The 23,334-nt window shown below is 49.2% G+C and overlaps 2 protein-coding genes across 4 annotated transcripts in view; one reads left to right on the top strand and one right to left on the bottom strand.

Moving 5' to 3' along the window:
- The window catches only part of NKAIN1 (sodium/potassium transporting ATPase interacting 1), a 47,278-nt gene that overhangs the window by 15,268 nt on the left and 8,676 nt on the right, over nucleotides 1-23,334 (top strand). The window contains exon 1 of one of the 3 annotated variants that reach the window (XM_017678212.3): nucleotides 10,471-10,587. The exons of the other annotated variants lie outside the window; for them this stretch is intronic. The gene's annotated coding sequence lies outside the window, so the exon portion shown is untranslated. Of the gene's footprint in view, nucleotides 1-10,470; nucleotides 10,588-23,334 lie in introns of those variants that run through there. 3 annotated transcript variants of the gene reach the window in all.
- On the bottom strand, nucleotides 13,650-21,619 carry LOC140848865 (uncharacterized). Its single transcript, XM_073233542.1, has 2 exons — nucleotides 21,188-21,619; nucleotides 13,650-16,115 (listed from the first exon to the last, which is right to left on the bottom strand). Exon 2 carries the CDS (start codon nucleotides 16,052-16,054, stop codon nucleotides 14,279-14,281), a length of 1,776 nt encoding a protein of 591 aa, XP_073089643.1. The 5' UTR covers nucleotides 16,055-16,115; nucleotides 21,188-21,619; the 3' UTR covers nucleotides 13,650-14,278.

The raw sequence follows: 23,334 nt of genomic DNA, 5'->3' as shown, positions 1-23,334 counted from the left end.
CCCTCCATTCTTGCTTCCCTGCACACAGCAGACAGCGCACCTCTTCTTCCAACAGGTTCTGCCAGCAGCCTTCTGGCTCAGGGCCAGGAAATGATTGCAGGTGGAGGCTCTGCTCTCTCTCCAGGCTCCTATGCCCTCCCTTTAATCTTCCCAGTCAGCCTGGGGGGGTGGGGGATGGGGAGGTGAGGGGGAGAAAGTCTTCCTGGGCTGCAGGCATCTGTTAAGAGCTGGTCTCTGGGGTCAGACTCACCTGGGTTTGCCACAGCTCTGCCCCCTGCAGTGCTGTGATCCAGGCTGCGCTCCCCTCCAGAGAAGGGAGAAGAGCTGTAACCCAGCCAGTCCGTGCTGAAGGTGGAGGGCTAAATGATGGTGCACACAAAGCGCTTGGCACAGAGCCTAGCCCAGAGTAAGTGCGCACAAAACATGAGCCATCGTTATTAATACTGGTGTTAAAGTTTGCAGCCAGGCATTTTGCAGGGAAACACTTGAGCCCAGTCACCGGGAGTACCCTTAGGGGCCAGGGCTGGACCCCACACAGGGCCTCTCCTGCAATCCCTTCCTACCACCTAGCTCTTTCAGGCCCCAAATGACCCTTCCCCGGCCCCCACCCCCGCCAGCACTGGCAAATTACCAGGAGAGGAACGGGGGATGTGATGGGAGGAATGACACTCCTTGCTTTCATTTATAACTCCCTGCCGTGGATGAATCAGAACAGGGACCTGCCCAAGTAAACAGACCTTTACCATATGGGAGAGGAAAGGCCGTGCAGACGGACAGACACCAGGCTGGCAGGCTCCCCTTCACCTCTCTGAGGCTCAGTTTTCATCTGTCCAATGGGCTAATAATCCCCCATTATGGGGTGATGGCATGAATCTCAATCTGAGCCGTGACTGTCCAGGGGTTGGTGGCTGCCTGTGATTCCCAATGGAAGGAGAAGCAGGGAAGCTGGGATCTGGAGCCAGGGCTGGAATGATAATGAAAGGGGGGTCCTGAAGCCCCAGGGGAGGGGCTCCTGGCGCCCACTGCTATTGGTAGGCAGGTTCCCGCCCCTGGCCTTCAGTCAGAAGTCAGAAGTGGCTGCTGTTGCCATAGCAGTGAGGCTGCTTTTCATCAGTATTTTCTCCCTGGGAGCTTCAGTACAGGAGGGGCCACTCACTCCATAAGTCAGGGAATTGGATTCTTTCTTCCCTCCACCAGGTCACAAGCGCAGCTCCGCCAGGAGAAATGACCTCCCAACATCTTCTAGCTGTTGACTGGGAGCACTTAACCCCTGAAATAGGTACCTGATACCTCTAGTGTCCCACCTCAAGCTCCAAGGTGCTTTCCTGCTCAGTCTCCACCCCTGCTACATTGGCATCAGGCCACAGGACACAATACCCCTTCCAGCCTTTCCCTCTGGTGCTCTGCTCCCTCTCATTCCCCCTGATCGAACCACAGGGGTCTTTTCTGGGCCCTCTTACTTGCCAAGCTTCCTCCCACCACAGGATCTTTGCATATGCTCTCCCCACTGCCTGAACCTTTTTCCCTCTCTTCCTTACCTTGCTAACCCCTCTTCCTTCAGTTCACTTCCTCCAGGAAGCCTTCCTTGACCACTTCCATCATAGCTCTCATTCTTGGCACCCCTCCTTCAGAGCACTTAGCACAACAGTAATTTTGCTCTGTGTGTGTGTGGTTCTTCTCTCCCCACTGCCACTGAGTGTAAGCTCCATGAGGGCAAGAACTGTGTCTGGGCCTTTTTCTTTTTTAAAAATTTTTTATTGAGATATAATTCACAGGCTATAAAATTCACCATTTTGAAGGGTATAATTCAGTGGTTTTTAATATGTCCACAGAGTTGTTCAATCAAAACCACTCTCACTCTAGATATTCTCATCACCCCCCAACCCCGAAGCCCATCAGCAGTCACTCCCCATTTCCTCCTCCCATCAGCCCTTGGCTCCCGCTAATCTACTTTCTGTCTCTCTGCACTTTTCATGTAAGTGGCATCATACAATTTGTGGTCCTTTCTGTCACTTCGCATGATGTTGTAGCATGTATCAGTACTTCGTTCCTTTTTATGACTTGATAATATTCAGTAATATTCAAAGATGGATATATCACATTTTGTTCATTCTGTTGATGAACATTTGGGTGGCTTCCATTTTGGGCTGCTGTGAATAAGGCCACTGTGAACATTCCTGTACATGTTTTGTGTGAACTTTGTTTTCAGTTCTCAAGTATGTAACCAGGAATGGAATTGCTGGGACATGTGATAACTATGTTTCATTTTTTGAAGTACTAGCCTATTTCCATGGTGGCTGCACCGTTTCCCATTCCCACCAGCAATGCGTGAGGGTTCCACTCACCCCACATTCTTATCCAAGCTTGTCATTATCTTTCTTGTTTTAGCTGTCCTTGTGGGTGTGAAGCAGTGTCTCCCCGTGGTTTGGGTGGACATTTCCCTGATGAGTAATGATGCTCAGCATTTTCATGTGCTTATTTGGAGAGATTTCCCTCCAAATCTTTTGCCCATTTTTTAAAATGGGGTTGTTTGTCATTTTATTGTTGAATAATAAGAACTCTTTATACAGTCTGAATTCTACACCCTTATCACACCTATGATTTGCAAATATTTTCTACCATTTTGTGGGTGGCTTTTCACTTTCTTAACAGTTTTTCATTTTGATGATATCCAGTTTATCCAGCTTTTTCTTTGGCTGCTTGTGCTTTTGGTGTCAAATCTGAGACGTACCTAATCCAAGGTCACTCAGACTTGCATCTTTGGTTCCTTCTAAGAGTTTTATAGTTTTAGCTCTTACGTTTAGGTCTCTGATCCAGTCTGAGTTAGCGTTTGTGTATGGTGTGTGGTAGGAGTCCAGCTTTATTCTTTTGCATACCTAGGTGTCCCAGCATCATATGTGGAAAAGACTATGCCTTCTCCATTGAATGGTCTTGGCACCCATGTTGAAAATCAATTAGCTGTAAATATATGGGTTTATTTTTGGACTCTCAATTCTATTCCACTGATCTACATGGCTAAGCTATGTCAATACCACACTTCTTGATCACTGTAGTGTTACCATAAGTTCTGAAATCAAGAAGCATAAATCCTCCAACTTTGTTCTTTTTCAAGATTATTTTGCCTATTCTGGGTCCCTTGCATTTTCCTGTGAATTTTAGGACCAGCTTATCCATTTCTGCAAAAAGGTAATTGGAAAACTGATAGAGATCGCATTGAATCCTATAGATCAATTTGGGAATATTGCCATCTTAACAATAGTAAATCTTCCAATCCATGAACACCGGCTGTCTTTCCATTTATTTAGGTCTTTAATTTCTGTCAACAGTATTTTATAGTTTTCAGTGTGAGTCTTGTACCTCTTTGGTTAGATTTATCCTAAGCACTTTATTCTTTTTGATGGATGATATCATAAATGGAATTGTTTTCTTTTCTTTTTTTTTTTTTTTTGAGAGGGCATCTCATATTTATTGATCAAATGGTTGTTAACAACAATAAAATTCTGTATAGGGGACTCAATGCACAATCATTAATCAACTCCAAGTCTAATTCTCAACAGTCTCCAATCTTCTGAAGCATAACGAACAAGTTCTTACATGGTGAACAAGTTCTTACATAGTGAATAAGTTCTTACATGGTGAACAGTGCAAGGGCAGTCATATCACAGAAACTTTCGGTTTTGATCACGCATCATGAACTATGAACAATCAAGTCAGATATGATTATTCATTTGATTTTTATACTTGATTTATATGTGAATCACACATTTCTCCCTTATTATTATTATTATTTTTTTAATAAAATGATGAAGTGGTAGGTAGATGCAAGATAAAGGTATAAAACATAATTTAGTGCTGTAAGAGGGCAAATGTAGATGATCAGGTCTATGCCTATAGACTAAGTATTAATCCAAGCTAGACAAGGGCAACAAAACATCCATGGATGCAGAAGATTTCTCTCAAAACAGGGCGGGTGATGGAATTGTTTTCTTAATTCTACTTTGGATTGTTCCTTGCTGGTACTTAGAAATACAACTAATTTTTGTATATTGATCTTTGGATCTTGCAACCTTGCTGATCTAATTTAGTAGCTCGAAGTTTTCTTGCGGATACTTTAGCGTTGTTTATATATAAGCTCCTGCCATCTGCAAAGAGAGATGGCTTTACTTCTTGCTTTACAATCCTTTGATTTTTTTTTCTGGCTTAATTGTCCTGGCTAGGACCTTGGGTGCAATGTTGAATAAAAGTGAAGAAAGCAGACATCCTTGTCTTGTTCCTGAATTTAGGGGGAATACTTTCAGACTTTCACCATTAAGGGTGATATATGCTGTGGGTTTTTCATACATGCCCTTTATCAGATTGAGAAAGTTCCCTTCTGTTCCCATTGTGTTGAGTGTTTATATCATGACAGGGGATGTGTCTGTTTCTACTTTTGCTCGCCACTGTATCTCCAGTGTCTGGTACTGTGACTGACATTCAATAACTGAGGTGAGAAAAAAGGTCTACTAATGGCCTTTAGGGCCAGTCTTCTCAAGATCCTTCCTACTGTGGTTCCAGCTGTCCATGCCCCTGACCTCAGGTTTGGACCCTTTCCCCTCACTTACTCCTCCCAGCCTTACTCTGGCCTGACCCACAGACTTGGATTCTAGTATAAATTATCCCCATCTCAGGTATGTGGAGGCTGGTGGAGGCAGGATTCGCAGCCAGTGTGGCTGGCTTTTTGGATTGCAGTTCGTATACCTGCCAGGTTGGGGGAGGAGGATGTGAAGCCAGAAGATAGAGATATCATGCATCTCCGCAGAGCATTGATTTTATCCTGATTTGGAGGGAAATGAACTAAGGAGGAGAACATTTCAGAGTAAAATTGGATATATATATTCGTTTAAGATAAAATAGACTCCCAGAAGATTCCTCTCTTGCAGCTGACTCCCTGGCCTCCCCTGTTGAGGATGCTCAGGTGGGAAGGAGGTGGGGCCTGGACACTGCTGCGCAGCTTTTCTGGCCCAGTTGGAACAGGAAGTGCAAGCCTTGGGGGTCTCCTCTCTGAGAGGGGAACTTGATGGTTGTTATTGCATGGATTCACCCCCCAACCTGGGAGGCAAGAGGGGTAAGCAGGACAATTCCCATTTTACAGATGAGAAAACTGAGGCCCTAAAAGGTGGAATGATTTGCTCAAGTTCTCAACAACACAATGCTCTGAGTTTGACAGGCTGTTAAAAACCCACCCCAGAGACCAGTAAAAAAAAGCCAGAGTCAGGAGGAGGCACTGAAAGTCAGGAGGTTTTTATATGGAGGCATCTTGTCTGGCATTTGTTGGAACAGCTCTGCTCCAAGCAGAGGCTGACCCCTCTCAGTGGCTGGCTCAGCCAAGCTGGCTGAACTCCAAGTCAGCTCCGAGGGAGCTTACTGAGGGAGGCCTGAGGCCCAGCAAAGAGCTCATTTATGTAGGAGACATCCAGGGTATGAGGGCAGGCCTCCCTGCTTCAGGAGACAGCAGAAGAGCTGCAGGAGATTCTCTTTTTTGTCTTATTAGCAAAGAAGAAAGGCTCCAGAGTGGATGAAAGAAACCTTGGCTGAAGGAAGCTGGGGATGAGAAAGCTTCCGCAGAGGCGAAGTCTTCAGAAGCAGAGGGTGGAGGAGAATGGGGTAGGGGGTGGGACACCTGGCGATTCAGAGAAGATGGCATTTGTTGGGTGCTCCTTCCGTGCCAGGCATATGCTTTGTGCCCTTTTATGTCAACTCCAATAGGTAGGTTTTATCCTTTTCCTTTTTAAAGATGAGGAAACTGAGGCTCGGGGGTATTTAGACACTTGCTGGAGATCTTATGGTGAGTAAGACATGGCTTTGAATGGAACACATCTCAGGGTCGTTGTTGGCACTTGGGGACTCATTTGGGAGGGCTGCCAGTTTCTGCAGTGAGGCAGTCAGGCCACAGTGGTAATGCTGTGGGGGCCCAGCAGCCATTTATGGACCGTAAGAGCTGGTGAGCTGGTGAGCTGGTGAGGGACAAGCTCTGGAGCCCACAGGTCTGTGTCTGAATCTTGCTTCTTCCACACACCTGCTTCGCGACCTGGGATCTATTACTCAGCAACCTGGGCCTCCATTTGCATTTATGGAAAGTGACACCTCTCAGGGGTTGAAAGGAACAACAGACGTGGACATAAGGCAGCAGGTACAGGGCAGGCTCAGTGCAGGTCCCAGAGCGGAGTTCTCGCAGTCTTCTCTGGGCTTGTGTCACCTGACACTCAAAGTCAGTGATCTGGGCACCCACTGCAGACGGTGAAGTCAGTGTCCCTGAGCACTTGGCCAGTAAATGACAAGAGTAAGCGTAGAGCAATGGGCCAGGCCAGGTCAGGAAGCTGCTGGACTAGATGGGGTGGGTGTGGGAAAGCACTCTGGCCTCAAAGGGGCCTGCACACCAGGTCAACTGTGGTCTCTTCTCTTTCAGGACATGAGCCCCCTGAGCCTGTGGGGAACCCAGGCCTGGAATCTCCAGTATGGGTAACAGTCATCACAGCTAACATGGCTTTACCCATGGCTTTGGGCCAGGCAGTGCTCTGAACATTTTACACATGCTCCCTCATTTAGGCCTCAGGACAACCCCATGAGATAGGTCCTATTATCATCATCCCCTTTTTTACAGATGGAAAGTTAAGGCACAGAGAGGTTAAGTGACTTGATGAAGGTCACACAGCTAATATGTGGTAAAGGTAAGATTCAAACCAGACAGTCTGGCTTCTAGGTCACACATGCAACCACTATACTGCACAGCTTCTTAGGAAACAAGCAGCAAGAGTGTGACCTTGGTATGAAACCAAGGACTTAATTATCCTAATAATGATGGATGTGGGCACAGTACTTTACAGTTTAAAAAGCACATTGTAGTACATGGGTTGCTTTTGTGGTTGTAATCTCACTTGATCTCCAATTTCTCTGCAAAGAAGTCAGGATATTATAAGCCCCTTTTTGCCAATGAGAAATTAAGATCCAGAGAGGGAAAGTAACTTGCCTAATCAGTAATAACTTATTGAGCACTTATCATATGCAAAGGCTTTTGCTCACATTACCTCACTGAATCCTCACAGCACCCCAGGAGGTAGGTATTAGTAGTAGTAATGGTGCCGTTTTACAGACGAGGAAACTGAGGGGCCAAGGCAATGGCTTCCCCAGATCCCACAGCTTGTGAGAGCTGGGAGTCCATCCCAGGTTTGCCTTACCCCAGAGCCCAAGCTGATAACTACTGGGCTCTGGCCTCAGCCTCATGCCTGGTGGAGGTTCACTCCCAGTTGGTGAGCGTTCTGGGTTTTCCCACCCCACCTCCATTGTTATAGCCCCTCCTGAAACTCTCCATGCCTCCTTAATTCTCCCTGCCTAAGTGTCTGCTCCATTAAGGTGCTTTCTGCCACGGGTTTTTGGCTCAATTATATGAAGTCATTCATTGTACTTAATGGGGGGATCTGATTAATCACCTTTTTATTTATCCAAATATCCATTTGTCTGCAGCTGGCATCTCCTGGGAGAACCTATTTTTTGCTGGATTTTCTCTGCCTGAATTGTCTTCCCCTCCAACCCTGTCTGAAATGCTCTTTTTTGGAGGGTGACCTCTTCCCAGGTCTTTGCTGCCCACTGCAGAGCCTGCTTGGGGCGGCGGGGTGGGGGGGCGGTGTCTGGGCATCTGGGGCATGGGACTGGGGAATGCCCCAACAGTTTGGACATGGGAACTCAGGCAGATACAGAGTGGGCATAAGGCGGGAGTCCTGGGAGAGTGGGACCTCAAGCATGGAGAGGGTTTCTGGGCTCTGTCCTCCGCATTCCAGGAGGGCCTCAGCATCTACACCTGATCACCCACCTCCAGCCTGTCCCCCTCACCCAGCCAGAAAGCAGAGAGCACCATGTGCCCAGCACCCAACTTCCACATCCGCCTGCTCCAACCTTCCCTGGCTTCTAGGGGCCAATGGGATAAAGCCCTGGGTCTGAAGCCCAACCTCATGTCTTCCCCACCCTGCCACCCCTCATGTTATCCAGAGTCACAGCCAGACTTCTAAGTCATTCATACCCTCCCACATCTGGGTGACCAGTTTGTCCCAGTTTGCCCAGGACTTTGGGTTTATCCCTTAAAATGTTACACCCCAAGAAACCCCATGATTCCGGCAAACCAGGACAGTTGGTCACCTGCCCATACCTCAGGGGTTTCACCCATGCTCATTTGTCCCTATTAATTTCTTCTTTTTTGTTGTTGTTTTCTTATGAAAGTATTACTCATCAGTGTAAAAACCGTACAGAAATATCTCTGGTTGACTCTCCGTCTAACCCCACTCTCCAGAGTTAACAGTTTGGTGATTCCTTTTTTTCCCTTCTGTCCAAAAATAAGATCACACTAAAGTGGCTCTGCTGACTGCCTTTTCACACCCAGCAGCTGTGCCTTCTTTCTGTAACCCTTTTGTAATGGCCACATTGTGTTCCATTGTGTGGGGGCGCCATGATTTACTTCTGAGGGACATCCAGAGTATTTCCAGTGCTTCATTATTATGGCCAAATTTAAATAACACCACCTCTATAAATGCTTCCTTGACCTTCCAGGTGGTCTCAGGTTATTCTCTCATTATTGTCATTATTTTAATAACAATTAACATTTATGGAGTGCTTAGTAGGTGAGGCCCTTGACATACATTATTTCATTTAATTTTCACAACAACTTTAGAAAGTGCGGAGACTATTATCCCCGTTTTACAGATGGAGAGATTGAGGCTCAAGCAGGCTGACTCCAGAGCGTGCCCTCTGACCCACTATACTAAACTGCCTCTCTTGATTTTCCAAAGATTGCCCTGGAATGGCTGGTGCTGGGGACTAGCTCCAGGTCAGCTGCCTTCTGTGTGCTTGCTGTGCATCAGCACAAGAGCAAAGCCCCAAAAGGGTGGTGGTGATGAAAGGCCAAAGCTGGTAGCTGCCAGCTGCTAATCCACTTCCTGCCAGAGCCCAGATATTAGCAGGGACAGGGCCTGGTGAGAGGCAGGTGGCATAGTAGCCCCAGATCCAAGGGCCAAGTTCTACTGGGCTCCTGCAGGCTTTTCTGAACCTTTAAAAGGGGGCTCTCCGCAGGCAAAAAGCCTGGGAGAGCAGATTGGGGCTTGAAGGAGTGGAGCAGGAGCTGGACTTGGGAATTACTCTATTCTAGAAGACCCAGCAGTCCTCACAACAGTGCTAGAAGTAGGCATCCTCATCCCCATTCTACAGAGGAGGGACCGAATCACAGCCTTCTCTGCCCTGTCCACACCACTGCCTGTGGGTTAGGACCAGATGGTAGATGAGGAGATAGGCCCAATGAAGTGGAAGGACCCTTTGATTTTAGACTGACCTTGGTATCACCCTGGGCTGCTAGGCCCAGAGCTTATGCAAATTTATGTAGATGAATGCTAATTGACCACTACCAGGCCCGGTTGTTCTAATGGAGCTGCCAGTTCAGGGGTATAGCCCCCAGCTGGGGAGGGTCAGCGATCACTGGGTTGAGGGGGTGGGGTTGCCATGGAGACAGAGGCCAAGCCCAGGGGCTGCCACCCGACGGGACCAGGGCTGGCCGGATCAGCCCTCTGAGACAGTCTTGGGCCTCCCTTACAGCTCCAGGCTGGTCTCTGTGGGCTAATTACGTGCAGGGTAGTGACCAGCTGCTCCCGGGCTCCTCCAGCCCAGCTGAGGGAGAGGGTTGGGCCACAGCATGAGGGTACCAGGACAGGCAGATGGCAGTCTGGAGCTTGGGGGCCGGGGGAGCTGTACTAGGAGGCAGGAGCAGGACTGAGGGAAGGGAGATTACCCCTTGAGAGCAGAAGGCTGCCCCCAGCCAGGCGATAAGCGGCGAGACCCCCACATAGTGGGGCATGCAAACAGGCATGGTGGCCCCATCTCCGAGGGCCTTGTAGGCAGGGCAAAGGCGTGGCCCCAGCAGACTTCCTGGAGTCCCAGCTCCTCTGTGTGCCCTTGGGCAAGCCCCTTCACTCCTCTGGGCCTCAGTTTCCTCTTTGTAGGGGTAGGATTAGGAAATGTGACATGAGTATAAGGGGTGCCCAATTAATGATGCAACAGTTCTGAGGCCCCGTTGAAAGAGGTTTTTTTTGTTTTGTTTTCTAATGGGAAAGAACACCCGCCACACCTGCCCCTTTTCTTTGCTCCTCTTCCTCTTCCCCTACTCTCTGGTGTGGGGCAGATGTTCTGGTATCTGCACAGAGGGAGAACCGGGCAGGCCTGTCATCCCATGAGGACAGGAACTTGGTCCTCTATATTTGCCACTGAGTTCTCAGCATGTAGCCCACAAAAGGCACTCAGGAACTGTTTGTAGAACAAACGAATGAACAGACATGAAGTTCTCAGAACAGTGTCTGGCACTAATAGGAGATTAATAAATGTTAGCTGTTACATCACTGCCCCCAGGAGCCTGGGCTGAGTGACTCATGGGAGGCCCTTTGATTCAGAGCAGGCTGTGCCCCAACCAGTGCTCTGTCCCTTCCTATGCCCCTGACTGTCTCTGGGGAGAGTGTGGTGGGTGGAAGAGCTCAGATCTTGGCTGTGCCGCTTCCTCTCTGACTGCAGGAGACTCGGGTGAGTGCTCTCAGCCTCCTCTGTGAAAGGGGAGCCCTCATATCCAGGCGGCTGTGTTGGGGCTGGCAGAGCCCAGTGGAGGGGGCGGTGATAGATTTGGGGGTAATCGGGCAGGGGGAGGCAAGGCTGTGTTGACCCAGGCAGAACCTAGGAAGAGACCCTACCAGGGACTGGTAGACCGAGAGACTGGGCAGAGGTCATGGGACCCCAAGGCAAGTGCCCCTGCAGACAGGCAGGCCGCAGCAACACCAGGCCCAGACCTGGAGCTACAGAGGCCTTCATGGTCCGGAGAACACCGAAGCCCAGAGGAGACTTGCCAAGGGTTGCACAGAGCAGCCACATCAGAGACCTCAGGTCCTCTGAGCCACTTTAGTGATTTTCCACGGGGTCTACGCAACAGATCAACATTTTAAAACATTTTTTCTTAACTCTTTTAAAAATACAACTTCGTCGTAAGAAATTTCAGAAATACGGAAGCATTTCCAAGTAAAAGCAAAAGTCTCCCGGTCTCCCCATTCCTGCTCCCTAGGAAGAACTTCTCATAACCATTTGTTGTGTGTTTCCTTGGCTCTGGATTCTGCATTTATAGCCAGACATGCATCTTTTTTTTTTTTGGCTTTTGTTTTTTTATATAAAGGGAATAATATTGTTCTGTGGCTCTTTTTTGGTTTTATTTTCACTTAACAGTGATGGCCTTGGCCATTTTCAGGCAGGATCCAGGCTGGGACAGAGAGAAGCAGAAGGGCTTCAGGGCCTATAAGAGGGAGTATGTGTATATGTGCATGTGGGGGGGGTGCGTTTGTGGGTGGGGGTTGGGTATGGGTGTTGGGGGTAGAAAGGAATCCCCATAGGTCACTACACACTGTGGGTGGGAAACCTGGCAGAGAAACCCCCATCATCAGCTCCCAGAGGATTGTAGTATTTGTCTCCAGACTTGAACCCTGTGAGGTAGGAGCCATACCAGCTTGTTTATTGCAATATACCCTGCACAGGGCCTGGAACATAGTAGGTGCTCAAGAAATATTTGTTAATAAACTGAATCCCTGCTCAGCTCATCTTCCCTTACCCGGCCAAAGAATACCTGGTTTTCATGTGACTGATAATTCCAACTCAAGCTGAAAGGGTATTACCTCAGATGGACCGTGGGATGGGGGCAGGGCTCAGGAGTGAAAAGACCCTCCCCGCAGACTAGTCCCCACCCCTCCCTGCTGACAGTTTGCTCACCTCCCTAATGAGGGGGTTGGACCAGTAGCTCTCCAGGGGTCCTTCCCCCGGCTCTGCTGTCTGCAGCTTCAATCCCACTCCCTCATTTCACGCATGAGGGGCTGAGTCGAGTTTAATTTTGTCAGCTGTCTCAGAAATCTATTGGGAAAAGGGGGGCTTGAGTTTGGGGATGCAGCAAAGGCTGGTACCATATACCGAGCACCATATGTGTGTCAAGTGTTGGGCTAAGAGCTTTACATGTGCTGTCTGAAAATTGGGACCTTTTCCCAGGCTCAGAGTTGGGGAGTAACTTGCCCAAGGTCACACAATGAGTCAGAGACTGAGCTGGGGATGGAACTCAGGTCTGCCTGACCCCAAATGGGAACCTCTTCCTGCCTCAGCCCTCTGTGAACTAAAGTCGGCAGAAGAGACAGTATCACGCTGAACCAAACCGTTCTCCAGAAACGTTGGGGGCCCCTCCCTAGTCATTTCCCAGATAGCCTGACTTCCATGTCTAAGTCCCATGGTGACATGGCTGGAATTTTGGCCAAGAAAGTAGTTGACTTGAACAATTAGCTGGCAAGGGCTTGGGCATGAGAGGTTTCTGATGGGTTCCATGGCCCCAGCCCGCCCCCCTCCCACCCTCTCCCCCAGCCAGCTTCCTGGTCCTGGGGTGGACCCATCTGCATTATTCATCCCTTGCCCCCCACCTCCACCCCCACCTGGTGTTGGGCTCCTGGGGTTGGTGTCTAGACAGACAAGAGCATCCTACTGAGAACAGTAGCAGCCCTGACTCGGGGCTGAAGGTTCCCATGGCAACTGCATCCCCCTCAGCTGGCAGCTACCCGATAAATAAATACTCAGGGGTGGAGGTGGGGAGCTAAGGGCAGGGGGGGCAGGCAGCAGGGGAGCCTCGTGGAGGCTTCACTCTGGAAGGAGCAGGGCTGGTTAGGCTCGAAAGAGGCTGGGGGGCAGGCGCAGAGTGGGCGATGCTGGCATTGCGGTGGTCAGGTAAGAGGAGACTGTGGAGGGAGGGGAGTGGCCAGATGCAAGACCTTCAGAAGATCAGAATACCAGGGTTTGATGACAGGCTGGGCATGGAGGTGAGGGAGCAGGAGGGAGATGAGAACCTACAGGTTGGCTTTCTAGCTCATGTAGCTGAGTGCATGGAACCCCAGACACTAGAAATGGACTGGGTTTGGGTGTATTAAATTCATGATGAGCCATCTAGTGGTGGTGGCTAGGAAGGGACTAAAGGCTGAACCATGAGCAGGTAGGCACGGAAGCCTGGATGGGCATGTGTGTGCTGGGAGAAGTGGAACATGGAGAGCGGTTGGGATGTGGCCCTAGGACATTCTGGTACTTAGGGGCCTGGTGGGGCAGGAGGGTGGGCATCAGCAGAGGCAGCGTGCCAAGCACGGCTCTCACCCCTGAGAATGCAGCAGTGAACACTTCAGGCAAAAATCCCTGCTCTCTGTGGAGTTTACCTTCTGAAGCAGGAGGCAGACAGTAAATATGGACTAGTTGTATATGAGTCCATGATAAATGGGGGAAATTAAAGCAAGGGGGGAGGCAGGGAGTTTTGCTGCAGAATACTATTTTAAATAACATTGACTCCTCACAACCATATGAGGGAGGTACTGTGAATCATACCCATTCTTTTGGTGGGAAAACTGAGGCATTGGGAGGTTAAGTGACTTGTCCAGGGTTGAATAAGAGCCAGTGGCACCAGGATTCTAACCCAGGCTTTGCTCCTAACCACCAGAAAATTGTAGTAGGCAAGTGGGCAGAGTCATGAGTGGCAGCGTTGTCGCGTGCCCTGTCCTCGCCGGCAAGAACAGCACGCAACAACAGCAGGATTCTTCTGCAGAAAGCTTTATTCTTCAGCTCTTTGTGAAACAAATGAGTTGGGCAGGACCCAGAGGGGAAGGAGAGGCTTGCTTATATAGTTCTCATGCTCTGACCTGGTTGGTGCGGCTCCATATGCCTTATTAGCATAACCATTTGGTGGGTCTCATTGGTCCTTATGCCAAGGCGCAATTAGCATGTAGTTTAGTGGTGTGGGATGATTTGTCATTAGGAAGTTCGGGGCCTTCCGGCTGCCCTGCATGGGGCGCTATTTTCTGAGCGCGGCTGCCAACATCTCCCCCTTTTTTGTCTAACAGAAGCTCAAGGCGGAACTTGCCAGCAGAGGCGGAGACAGAGGCCTGACCTCCATCATACTTCCTGATGCCCCCTTTTTGGAGAGGGGTTCTGGGCATCTACCCCTATGCAGTCAGGCATGCCTCTCAGAGGGGTCCAAGACCTCTTGCAGTGCTTTGCCTCGCATCCTCTGGCTGGCGTTGGGACCGCTTGGTACAAAGGGTTTGGACCCTTTTTCTCAACCCTCTTGCACCATGAGCTTCTTAAAGAAAGCTGTGATTAAGCATTGAGGTACTCGGGCCTGGTGCAGTGCCACATGGGCTCAGGGTGCAAGAGCTACCTCAAGCTAAAGCCGAGCTTCCTTCTTAAGCATGTTGAGCCACACTTGGGGAGAGGCGCCAACGTCTATCGCCATTAGGGCTTGAGCAAGGATCACCTTGTCCTGCTTATGTTGGTTGCGGAGTCTGCATAACAACCAGAGTAAGAGCATGAGACCTCCAAGCAGGAACACGCCCATCCCAGCCATGCCCGCCCACTCCTTGACGTGGGAGAGAGCTCTGAGGAACCAGGAAGAGAGTCCTTCCGCTACGGAGATATCTAGACGGGTGGAGTTGATGTGGATAATTTCTCGCCGCAGCTCTTCTAGTGTCCCATCGAAGTCTTGGGACCAGTTTCCTGAAAGATACTGGGACAGGTCTCGTGACAGATTAGCTGCCCGTGTAAAATTTTTATATTGAATGCTAGTGATGCAGAGGGCACGATATTTCCGCTCACATCCCAATTGGGCCATTTGCCAGAGCACCTCCATTTGTTCCTCCACGAGATCTATGCGTTGATTGAGGATCATTATTCCTCCTTTCAGTTTGCCATCAAGTGTGGACTGTTGGTCCAGGGCAGAAGCTACTGAGGCTGCAAGGTTATTGAGCTCTGTAGCCGATTTGATGGAGGTGTCTAAAGCTATACCAGCGGCGGTGGCTGCGACCGCGGTCGCGGAGATCAGGAGCACTATGGCGGCTGTAACACCGAAATCGCGCCTTTCTCGAAACAGAGTCATGGTGTTAGGGGCGTCTACGGGAACAGGGACCCAACGGGGGATGCGGACTACCAAAGCATTGGTAAAGTTACGCGCATCCCAACACTGAGACAGAAAGCAGGTTTCATTGGAGCAGGAGTCAAAGCTACTATTGGATAAGATAAACAGAAATGGGGGGTATACGCATACTGGAGAAGGTGGAAAAAGGGAATTAGGTGACTCTGGACCTGATTTTGCTGAACACGTGTAGTTCTCGTTGTTATGGGTCATGATCATGTTCCAGTGTGCGCGCATGTGGTTATTCTCGCACCAAAAGGTGATATTTTTTACACCGATTCCCCCACCCTGGAGGGCGGAAAAGGGGGAGAGGTCGGTACACGAGCCATTGACTCCACACAGCATCCATTTATGGAAGGGGTTCATGCTCAGCTGCTGACGAAACTCGCCTTCGAGCACCTTTACTGGCCACCAAGCCTCATTGGCTGGCCGTCCCTCCATATCTGGGGAGATGGTAAACTCCTGCCTCTCAGTTGCCCACGTTACTACAGTTGACTGACAGTCAGTCCAGGGCCACAGCTCTCCCTCATAGTCGCCCACACAATGGGAGGCATATTTGGGTTGACGAGGCCTGTCGGTGGAATTGTTCCTGGGAGAGTGTACAAATGTGCCATTGATCCAGAGAACCATCTGGTGGATAGTCATGTTCTTATAGGACGGGCTCCCTTCCTTATTAGGCCCTTCAAATTTAGCTGACATAACGGGGAGGCTACTGGCCTCTAGAATTATGTCACTGAACCATCCGTATTTCCTCCGTTTCAGGGAGATACAGCCAGCTAGATTCTGAGTGGTGAAGCATAATGACCCATTAGTTACGAAGGATCGGTTTTCTCCCAGGGGAGCTACTAGGGTGTCTTTAACTAAGTAGGGCAAGTTCATACTAGTATTGGTAGTGAAAAAGCGCGGAAAAACGGCTGCATTGAAACGGACAGGCATAGGCTTAGGAAAGGCAGACAGGATTCCCCATCTCAATACTCCCTGAGTCGGGGTCTCCAGTGTCAGGAGCAGGGTCAGGAGGTACAGCGAAGTCATCTCCTTTGTTTAGGACTTTCCTCGTTAGGCGCTCCGGGATCCAGAAGGGATTTTCTTCACCCTGGGGGAAAACACACACAGCTCCCCTGGATCTGATTATGATTGGATCCGGGCCCTTCCATTGGTTAGATAACACGTCCTTCCATTTTACTAGTTCTTGTGGGTCTTTTGGCCACTGATTATGGCGATCCGCTGCTGTATGGCTTTGAGCATCCAGATTCAAAAAATTTATAGTGAAAAGTGCTAGGGCTATGGCAGTTTTTGGTGTGGGGGGTATATCTTCAATTCCCCCTTTTTGTTTAAGTAAATAGGATTTGAGCGTGCGGTTCGCGCGTTCCACAATCCCTTGACCCTGTGGGTTGTAGGGAAGGCCAGTGATATGTTTTATCCCCATGTGATGACAAAATTGAGCAAATTTTGTAGAGGTATAGGCTGGGCCATTGTCTGTTTTCAGAATCTGTGGTAACCCCCATGCGCTCCAAGCTTCAAGGCAGTGCTGGATGACATGGGAAGCTTTCTCTCCTGACAATGGGGAGGCAAAGATGACTCCTGAACAAGTATCCACGGATACATGTACATATTTCAGTTTCCCAAAAGACGAAATATGCGTCACATCCATTTGCCAAACTTGTAAAGGCCTAATACCTCTGGGGTTGATCCCAACATGAGGTGTGGGAAGGAAGCTGCAGCAATGTTGGCAGCTAAGGACAATGTTCCTAGCTTCGGCCCTGGTTATGCTAAACCGCTTGCGCAGTGTTTCGGCAGTGACATGAAATTGTGTATGGAATTTTGAAGCTGTGGTGATAGGGTCTAGCAGGGGAAAAGCTATATTTCTGGTTGCGAGGTCTGCCAGGTGGTTGCCTTGGGTCATAGGCCCGGGAAGGCCTGAATGTGCTCTGATATGAGTTATATACAAAGGAGATTGCCTATGAAGTAGTGCTGATTGTATCTGTTTGAACAAAGTGGCTACTGGGCTGGACGCTTTGATTAGCCCGGCCACTTCTAGAGATTTGACTGCATTAACTACATAACAGGAGTCAGACACAATATTTAAAGGTTCAGGAAAGATTTGTAGGACCTCTAAGACTATGCGACATTCCACTATTTGTGGAGTGTCAGGCGTGTAGCCTTTTGTCACAACTTTGCCATCATGGACATAGGCACCTGTGCCTGTCTTAGACCCGTCCGTGTAAACTGTTTTTCCATGAGGCAGCGGGGTTAGGCTAGTGACCCGAGGAAATACTAGGAGATGATTTTTGGCGAAGTTGATGAGGGGATGTTTAGGGAAATGATTATCAAAGGTTCCTGAGAAACTGTAAGCAAGTATGGCCCAATCATCGTTCATAGCACATAATACTTGTATCTGTTCTACGCTGTAAGGGGTTATAATTTTAGCTGGAGCCTCTCCGAAATGTGTCATGGAGGTTTTTACTCCTCTCAAAGCAAGTTTGGCCACGGCTGCTGGATAGTACTCTATTGTCCTAGCCTGAGAGGCTTGGGGATGAATCCAGATCAGTGGGCCGTGCTGCCATAAGACTGCTGTTGGCAGCTCTGGGGTGGGAAGGACACACAACTCAAAGGGTTCATTCGATTGCACTCTATTTAATTGTGCTGTCATCAAAGCCTGTTCTACTTTGCGAATGGCTTGTAATGCCTCAGGTGTGAGGGAGCGCGGTGACGTTAGTTGTGGGTCTCCTTCTAGGGTTTTAAATAGTGGAGTCAATTCAGTGGTGGGTATCTTTAAGTATGGGCGCAACCAATTAATATCCCCTAGGAGTTTTTGGAAGTCATTCAAATTTCGCAATTGATTATGTCTTATCTCAAGCTTTTGGGGGCAAATTACATCTGTGTAAATGGTTGCTCCTAGGAATTTGCTAACACTAGATTTTTGGACCTTCTCGCTTGCTATATTCAGTCTCCAATTTTCTAGGGATCTAGTGAGATCTATATATGCTTCTTCTATTTCCGCTGGTTGTGGGGAGCAAAGAAGGATGTCATCCATGTAATGGATGATCTTTAGCGTGGGATAGGTCTTACGAATTGGGTCTAGCGCTCGCTGAACGTACAGTTGACATATGGTGGGGCTATTTGCCATTCCTTGAGGGAGGACCTTCCACTGAAATCTGGCATCGGGTTGTTCATGGTTAATAGCTGGCAAAGTAAAAGCAAATCTTTCCCTGTCCTTGGAGCTTAGAGGTATAGAAAAGAAACAATCTTTAATATCTATTATGAGCACTTTCCATTCTTTGGGTAAGGCAGAGAGGAGTGGCAGTCCCCGTTGTACGGGTCCAAGCATTCTCATTTGAGCATTTACTGCTCTCAGATCATGAAGCAACCTCCATGATCCTGACTTTTTCCTGATTACAAATATGGGTGTGTTCCATGGGGACACAGAGGGTTCTAGGTGTCCCACTTGGAGCTGCTCTTGCACTAAGCAATGAGCTGCTTCTAATTTTTCAGAGGATAGGGGCCACTGAGGAACCCATACGGCCTCCTCTGTGAGCCAAGGTATGGGCATGGCATCTTCAATGGCCCCTATGAAAAACCCAGGCCGTGACGGTCATTCTTTACTTTGGGCAGGATGGGCTCTATGTGTCCCTGTTGGTGTTTCCCCAGCCCCTTGCCAGGGATGTATCCCATGTCCATCATCATGCCTTGGGCGGGGGTGGAGTATTCATTAATGAGTTTGAGGCCTAAGTCTCTCATGACATCCCTCCCCCATAAATTGACCGGTAGAGGGAGTACATAAGGGGTGACTGTACCCTCTTGTCCTTCAGGGGCTCGCCATTTCAATGGTTTGGCACTAATTGAAGGGCTTGACTCATATCCTAAACCTTGTAATGAATGTGAGGATTGGGTCACAGGCCACTTGGAGGGCCACCAGGTTGCAGAGATAATACTTTTATCTGCTCCAGTGTCTAGGATTCCCTCAAAGCTCTTTCCCTCTATTTGAAGAGTTAATTTTGGTCTGTCTGCTAAATCTAATACTATGAAGGCTGAATCCCAGTCAGAGGAGCCGAAGCCCCTTTCTCCCCTCTCCGTGTTGGTAGCAGGATAATTGGCGTGGAGACTAGGTAAAACTAAGAGCTGGGCTATGCGGTCTCCCGGGGATATAGGATAGATTCCTCTGGGAGCCGAACACATGATTTTTACCTGTCCTTCATAATCTTGATCTATGACTCCGGGATGAACTACCAGGCCTTTCAATGCAGCAGAAGAGCGCCCTAGGAGTAACCCAATGGTATTTGGTGGTAGGGGGCCTTTAAAGTCTGAAGGGATAGGCTGAACTCCCATCTGTGGAGTCAACACTATTCTGGTGGTGGCACGGATGTCCAATCCCGCGGAACCTGAAGTGGCTCTCCTTGGGGGGCCTGGTTGTTCCCGAATGACACTTGCGTGCTGGTTGCCCCATATATTTGCGGGCCCTGGTGACGGGGGCCCCTCTGGGCGTTTTTTGGCAACTCTAAGGGTTTCCCTTCTATATCTTTAATAGACCGGCACTCATTAGCCCAATGCCTGCCTTTCTTACACTTAGGGCACAACTCAGGGGTCTTTTGGGTTGTTTGTTCTGAAGCTGGGCTCCTACACTCTCTCTTTATATGTCCTAATTTCCCGCATTGAAAGCATTTGATACTTCTGTTAGTGATCCTGGCTTGTTTGTGGCTCTGTAATATGGCCGCGGCTAGGCCCGCATTGGTGAGTGGCCCTCCTATTTCTCTACAGGCTTTCAACCAGGCATGTATCCCTTTTTGTTTCCAGGGTGTTATCGCCTGTCTGCATTCCTTGGTACATTGTTCAAACACTAATTGCTCCACTAGGGGCATTGCTTGTTCCTGATCTCCAAATATTCTGCCTGCGGCCTCCATCATACGAGCGACAAAGTCAGAAAATGGCTCGCTCAGCCCCTGAATAATTTTTGTCAAATTGCCTGATACTTCTCCTTTGTTGGTGAGGGCTTTCCATGCCTTGGCGGCGCACGTGTTTATTTGTGCATATACCTGTAAGGGGAAGGCGGTCTGGTCGGCTACCCACTGTCCTTGGCCCGTCAGCATATCATATGACCATGCAGGCTGTCCTTCGGCCGCGTTTGCGCGTGCCTGGGTCATGCTGATATCATGCCACAATGCCTTCCATTCTATGTATTGCCCCATACTAGAAAGGCATGCCTTAGTTACATATTGCCAGTCTGCGGGTGTCATGGCTGTCTCTGTTAATCTCTCAACTTGTGCTATGGTATAGTTAGCACTGACTCCATAAGCCCGAACGGATTCTGCTAACTCCTTAACTTGTTTATGGCTCAGGGGCTGGTGAGAGCGTACACCGTTATCCTCAAATACAGGAAACATTTGTCTAATTGCCTGAAGAGTATCTGGGTGGCAAAAGGAGAGTGCGCCACTCACGTAAGGTGGCGGGGCAAAGGGCGTCGGGGGACACCCTGCTTTCATTTTTTCCTTGGTCCGCTTTTCAACTTTGCTGGTTCCCTTACTTCTACACTCTGCGGTTTTATTTTCTTCCCCTTCCTCTGCGGACGTTAATTCCTCCTCAGATTCCCTATTGGAGAGTTGGAGGTCCCTCAACTCTTTCCAGGGGTATTTACTATTTTCTCCGAGGCGATTGTCACTCGCTTCTCGGGGCTCTTTCGCTTTTGCCCTAGGCGGGCTTTCTCCCTCACTCTGAGGTTTCTTTACCTTCGTTTTTGTGGCCTTTTTTCGGCCGCGCGCGCTCTCTGTTTCCCGTTCCGTTTCTGACATGCTCTCTTGGATATCTGTCAATGCTCTCTGACCTTCTTTTATTACCTTTTCACATCTCTCATCTTGCAGACAAGCTCTAATCAGTTTCCAGAGGGGCCTGGTGCCTCCCCTCAGGCTACCCTCCTCCTCCTCTCTATCAAGATCTTTCCCCAGTTTGTCCCAGCTCGGGATTGAGAGGGACCCTGAACAAATGAACCAGGGGGCCACACGGTCTATCTCCTTCACAAAAGATCCTAAGACTTTGCTGGAGACCTTCAAGTTTCGCTCTTTGAGAGCTGTCTGCAGCGCCGTGACTAATGACGGTGCATTCCCCATGGTGCCTCCTTATTTACAGAGAACCATCAACCATCATCCTAAAAAGCAGGGGCCTCTCGGAACTTACCCCTCCGGGCTTTCTTCTGACCTGCAGTTCTGAATCCTCTCCAGATGTCTGAAGGGTCCTCCCTGTGCCGGTGATGTTCTGGTTCCCGGGTTTCGGCACCACTTGTCGCGTGCCCTGTCCTCGCCGGCAAGAACAGCACGCAACAACAGCAGGATTCTTCTGCAGAAAGCTTTATTCTTCAGCTCTTTGTGAAACAAATGAGTTGGGCAGGACCCAGAGGGGAAGGAGAGGCTTGCTTATATAGTTCTCATGCTCTGACCTGGTTGGTGCGGCTCCATATGCCTTATTAGCATAACCATTTGGTGGGTCTCATTGGTCCTTATGCCAAGGCGCAATTAGCATGTAGTTTAGTGGTGTGGGATGATTTGTCATTAGGAAGTTCGGGGCCTTCCGGCTGCCCTGCATGGGGCGCTATTTTCTGAGCGCGGCTGCCAACAATGCCTCAGAAGTTCTGGGATATTTGACCTGGTTTTCTAATAAGAAATAATAGCTTTAGAACTGAGATTATTTGTAAGACACAGAATCTCAATAAAATATATACATATTATGAATATATATGAAATATGTTTATAAATATATTTAAACTTATCTCTGCACTCACCATTGGAGGGAGAGACACCTCATCTCAGGCCTGGGTTTTAGTGCTGACTACACTGGTCTGTGACTGTCCAATTTCCCATCCATCTCCTTTACTAGAGTCTGAGTTCCCAAAGGGTAGGGACTGTAACTCCTTCACCCTGCGTCCCAGTGCCAGCACAAGGCCTGACACAGACTCAATGTTGTGTGAATAAATAAATGATGGACCTGGATGGATGAGGGCGTGTCAGATGTCGGAAGGATGGATACATGGGTGGATGGCGAGCAGATGAATGTTAGATGTGTGAGGCTGGAGGGAGGCTGGAGTAATGGCTGAGAGTCACAAAAACAGCCAGAGTTCCACATTCAGTGCAAAGAGAGGTCGCTTTGGGCCAGTCAGGGGGGACTTCCTAGAAAACTTGTGCTGTGCTGTGAAGACCAGGAAAGGCGTGGATGTAGGAAAAGGGAAATGAAGATGGGACTTCAACTGTTATTGCAGCCCCTTGGGGCCAGAGGCTGACCACTGACCAGGAATAAGGATTGAGCCAGATCCTAGCCAGCCTTCAATGCCAAACTAAGAAGCTTTAACCAGTAAGTTTTATACAAATTAGCCACCAACTGTTAAGTCTAATTGTTAGTTTATGTGACGGCTCTATATCCTCAAAACTTCTCAAGGGAGGGATTATCATCCCTATTAATAGTTAAGAAATAGGCTCAGATAGGGAAAGCAACTTGCCATAAGTCACACAGCAGAGCTGCAGTTTGAACTTGAGTTGTAGTGACTCCAGAGCTGCTTTTTGGGGGCAGACACCCAGGAAGCTGCAGGCCTAACCCTGGCACCCACCCACCTGGCACCAGCCTGCCTCTTGTTGGCGACTCCTCTCCCATATTTCATATATATTCATAAACTATTCCCTGCTACTCACTCTATTGGTGAGGTCCCCGAGAACACAGAGGGGGTTTGAGCAAGGGCCAGGGTGGGTTTGGGGGCCATGTCATGTTTTAGGTAGACATATCCAGGCTGTGTCTCTCCAGCTTTACTATGAGCCTGGGCAACTCTGTCACAATGTTTCCTCTGTCCTCTGATGGCAGCCTCCTTGCCACAACCAGGTGCCAGCTGATTTGAGAGCACCAAGCTGGGCCCCAAGTCATCAGGGCTCCCTAAGGCCTGGCAGAGTCAGGGTGGAAAGGAGAAGGGCCCGCAGAAGTGACTTAGTCCAGCAGCCTCTATGGAAGAGGGGCCCCAGCCCCAGAGGGGAAGATGGCCTGCCTGCAGTCACCCAGGAGTCAGTATCAGATGTTCAACCAGAACCCATACTTCTGGGAGAGCCAGGACCAACTGAGAAAGGTGATTAGTTGGTAACAAGCTGGGACAGATGGCAGAGAATTGCAGAATGACTGCCTGGCTCTGCCACCAACCTGCTGTGTGACCTTGGGCAAGTCACTTCCCCTCTCTGAGCCACAAGGTCTCTTTCTTCAAAATGAGACCTTTCTGCCAGAGAGTACCCCATGAGAGATGAACTTGGAGAGCTCTTTACACTCTGCATGGCTCTGGGAGAGGAGTCACCAAC

This window comes from Manis javanica, chromosome 4, assembly GCF_040802235.1.
Source record: "Manis javanica isolate MJ-LG chromosome 4, MJ_LKY, whole genome shotgun sequence".
NCBI lineage: Eukaryota > Metazoa > Chordata > Mammalia > Pholidota > Manidae > Manis > Manis javanica.
The sequence above is the reverse complement of the archived record's forward strand: the minus strand, read 5'-3'. Positions and strand labels throughout refer to the sequence as shown.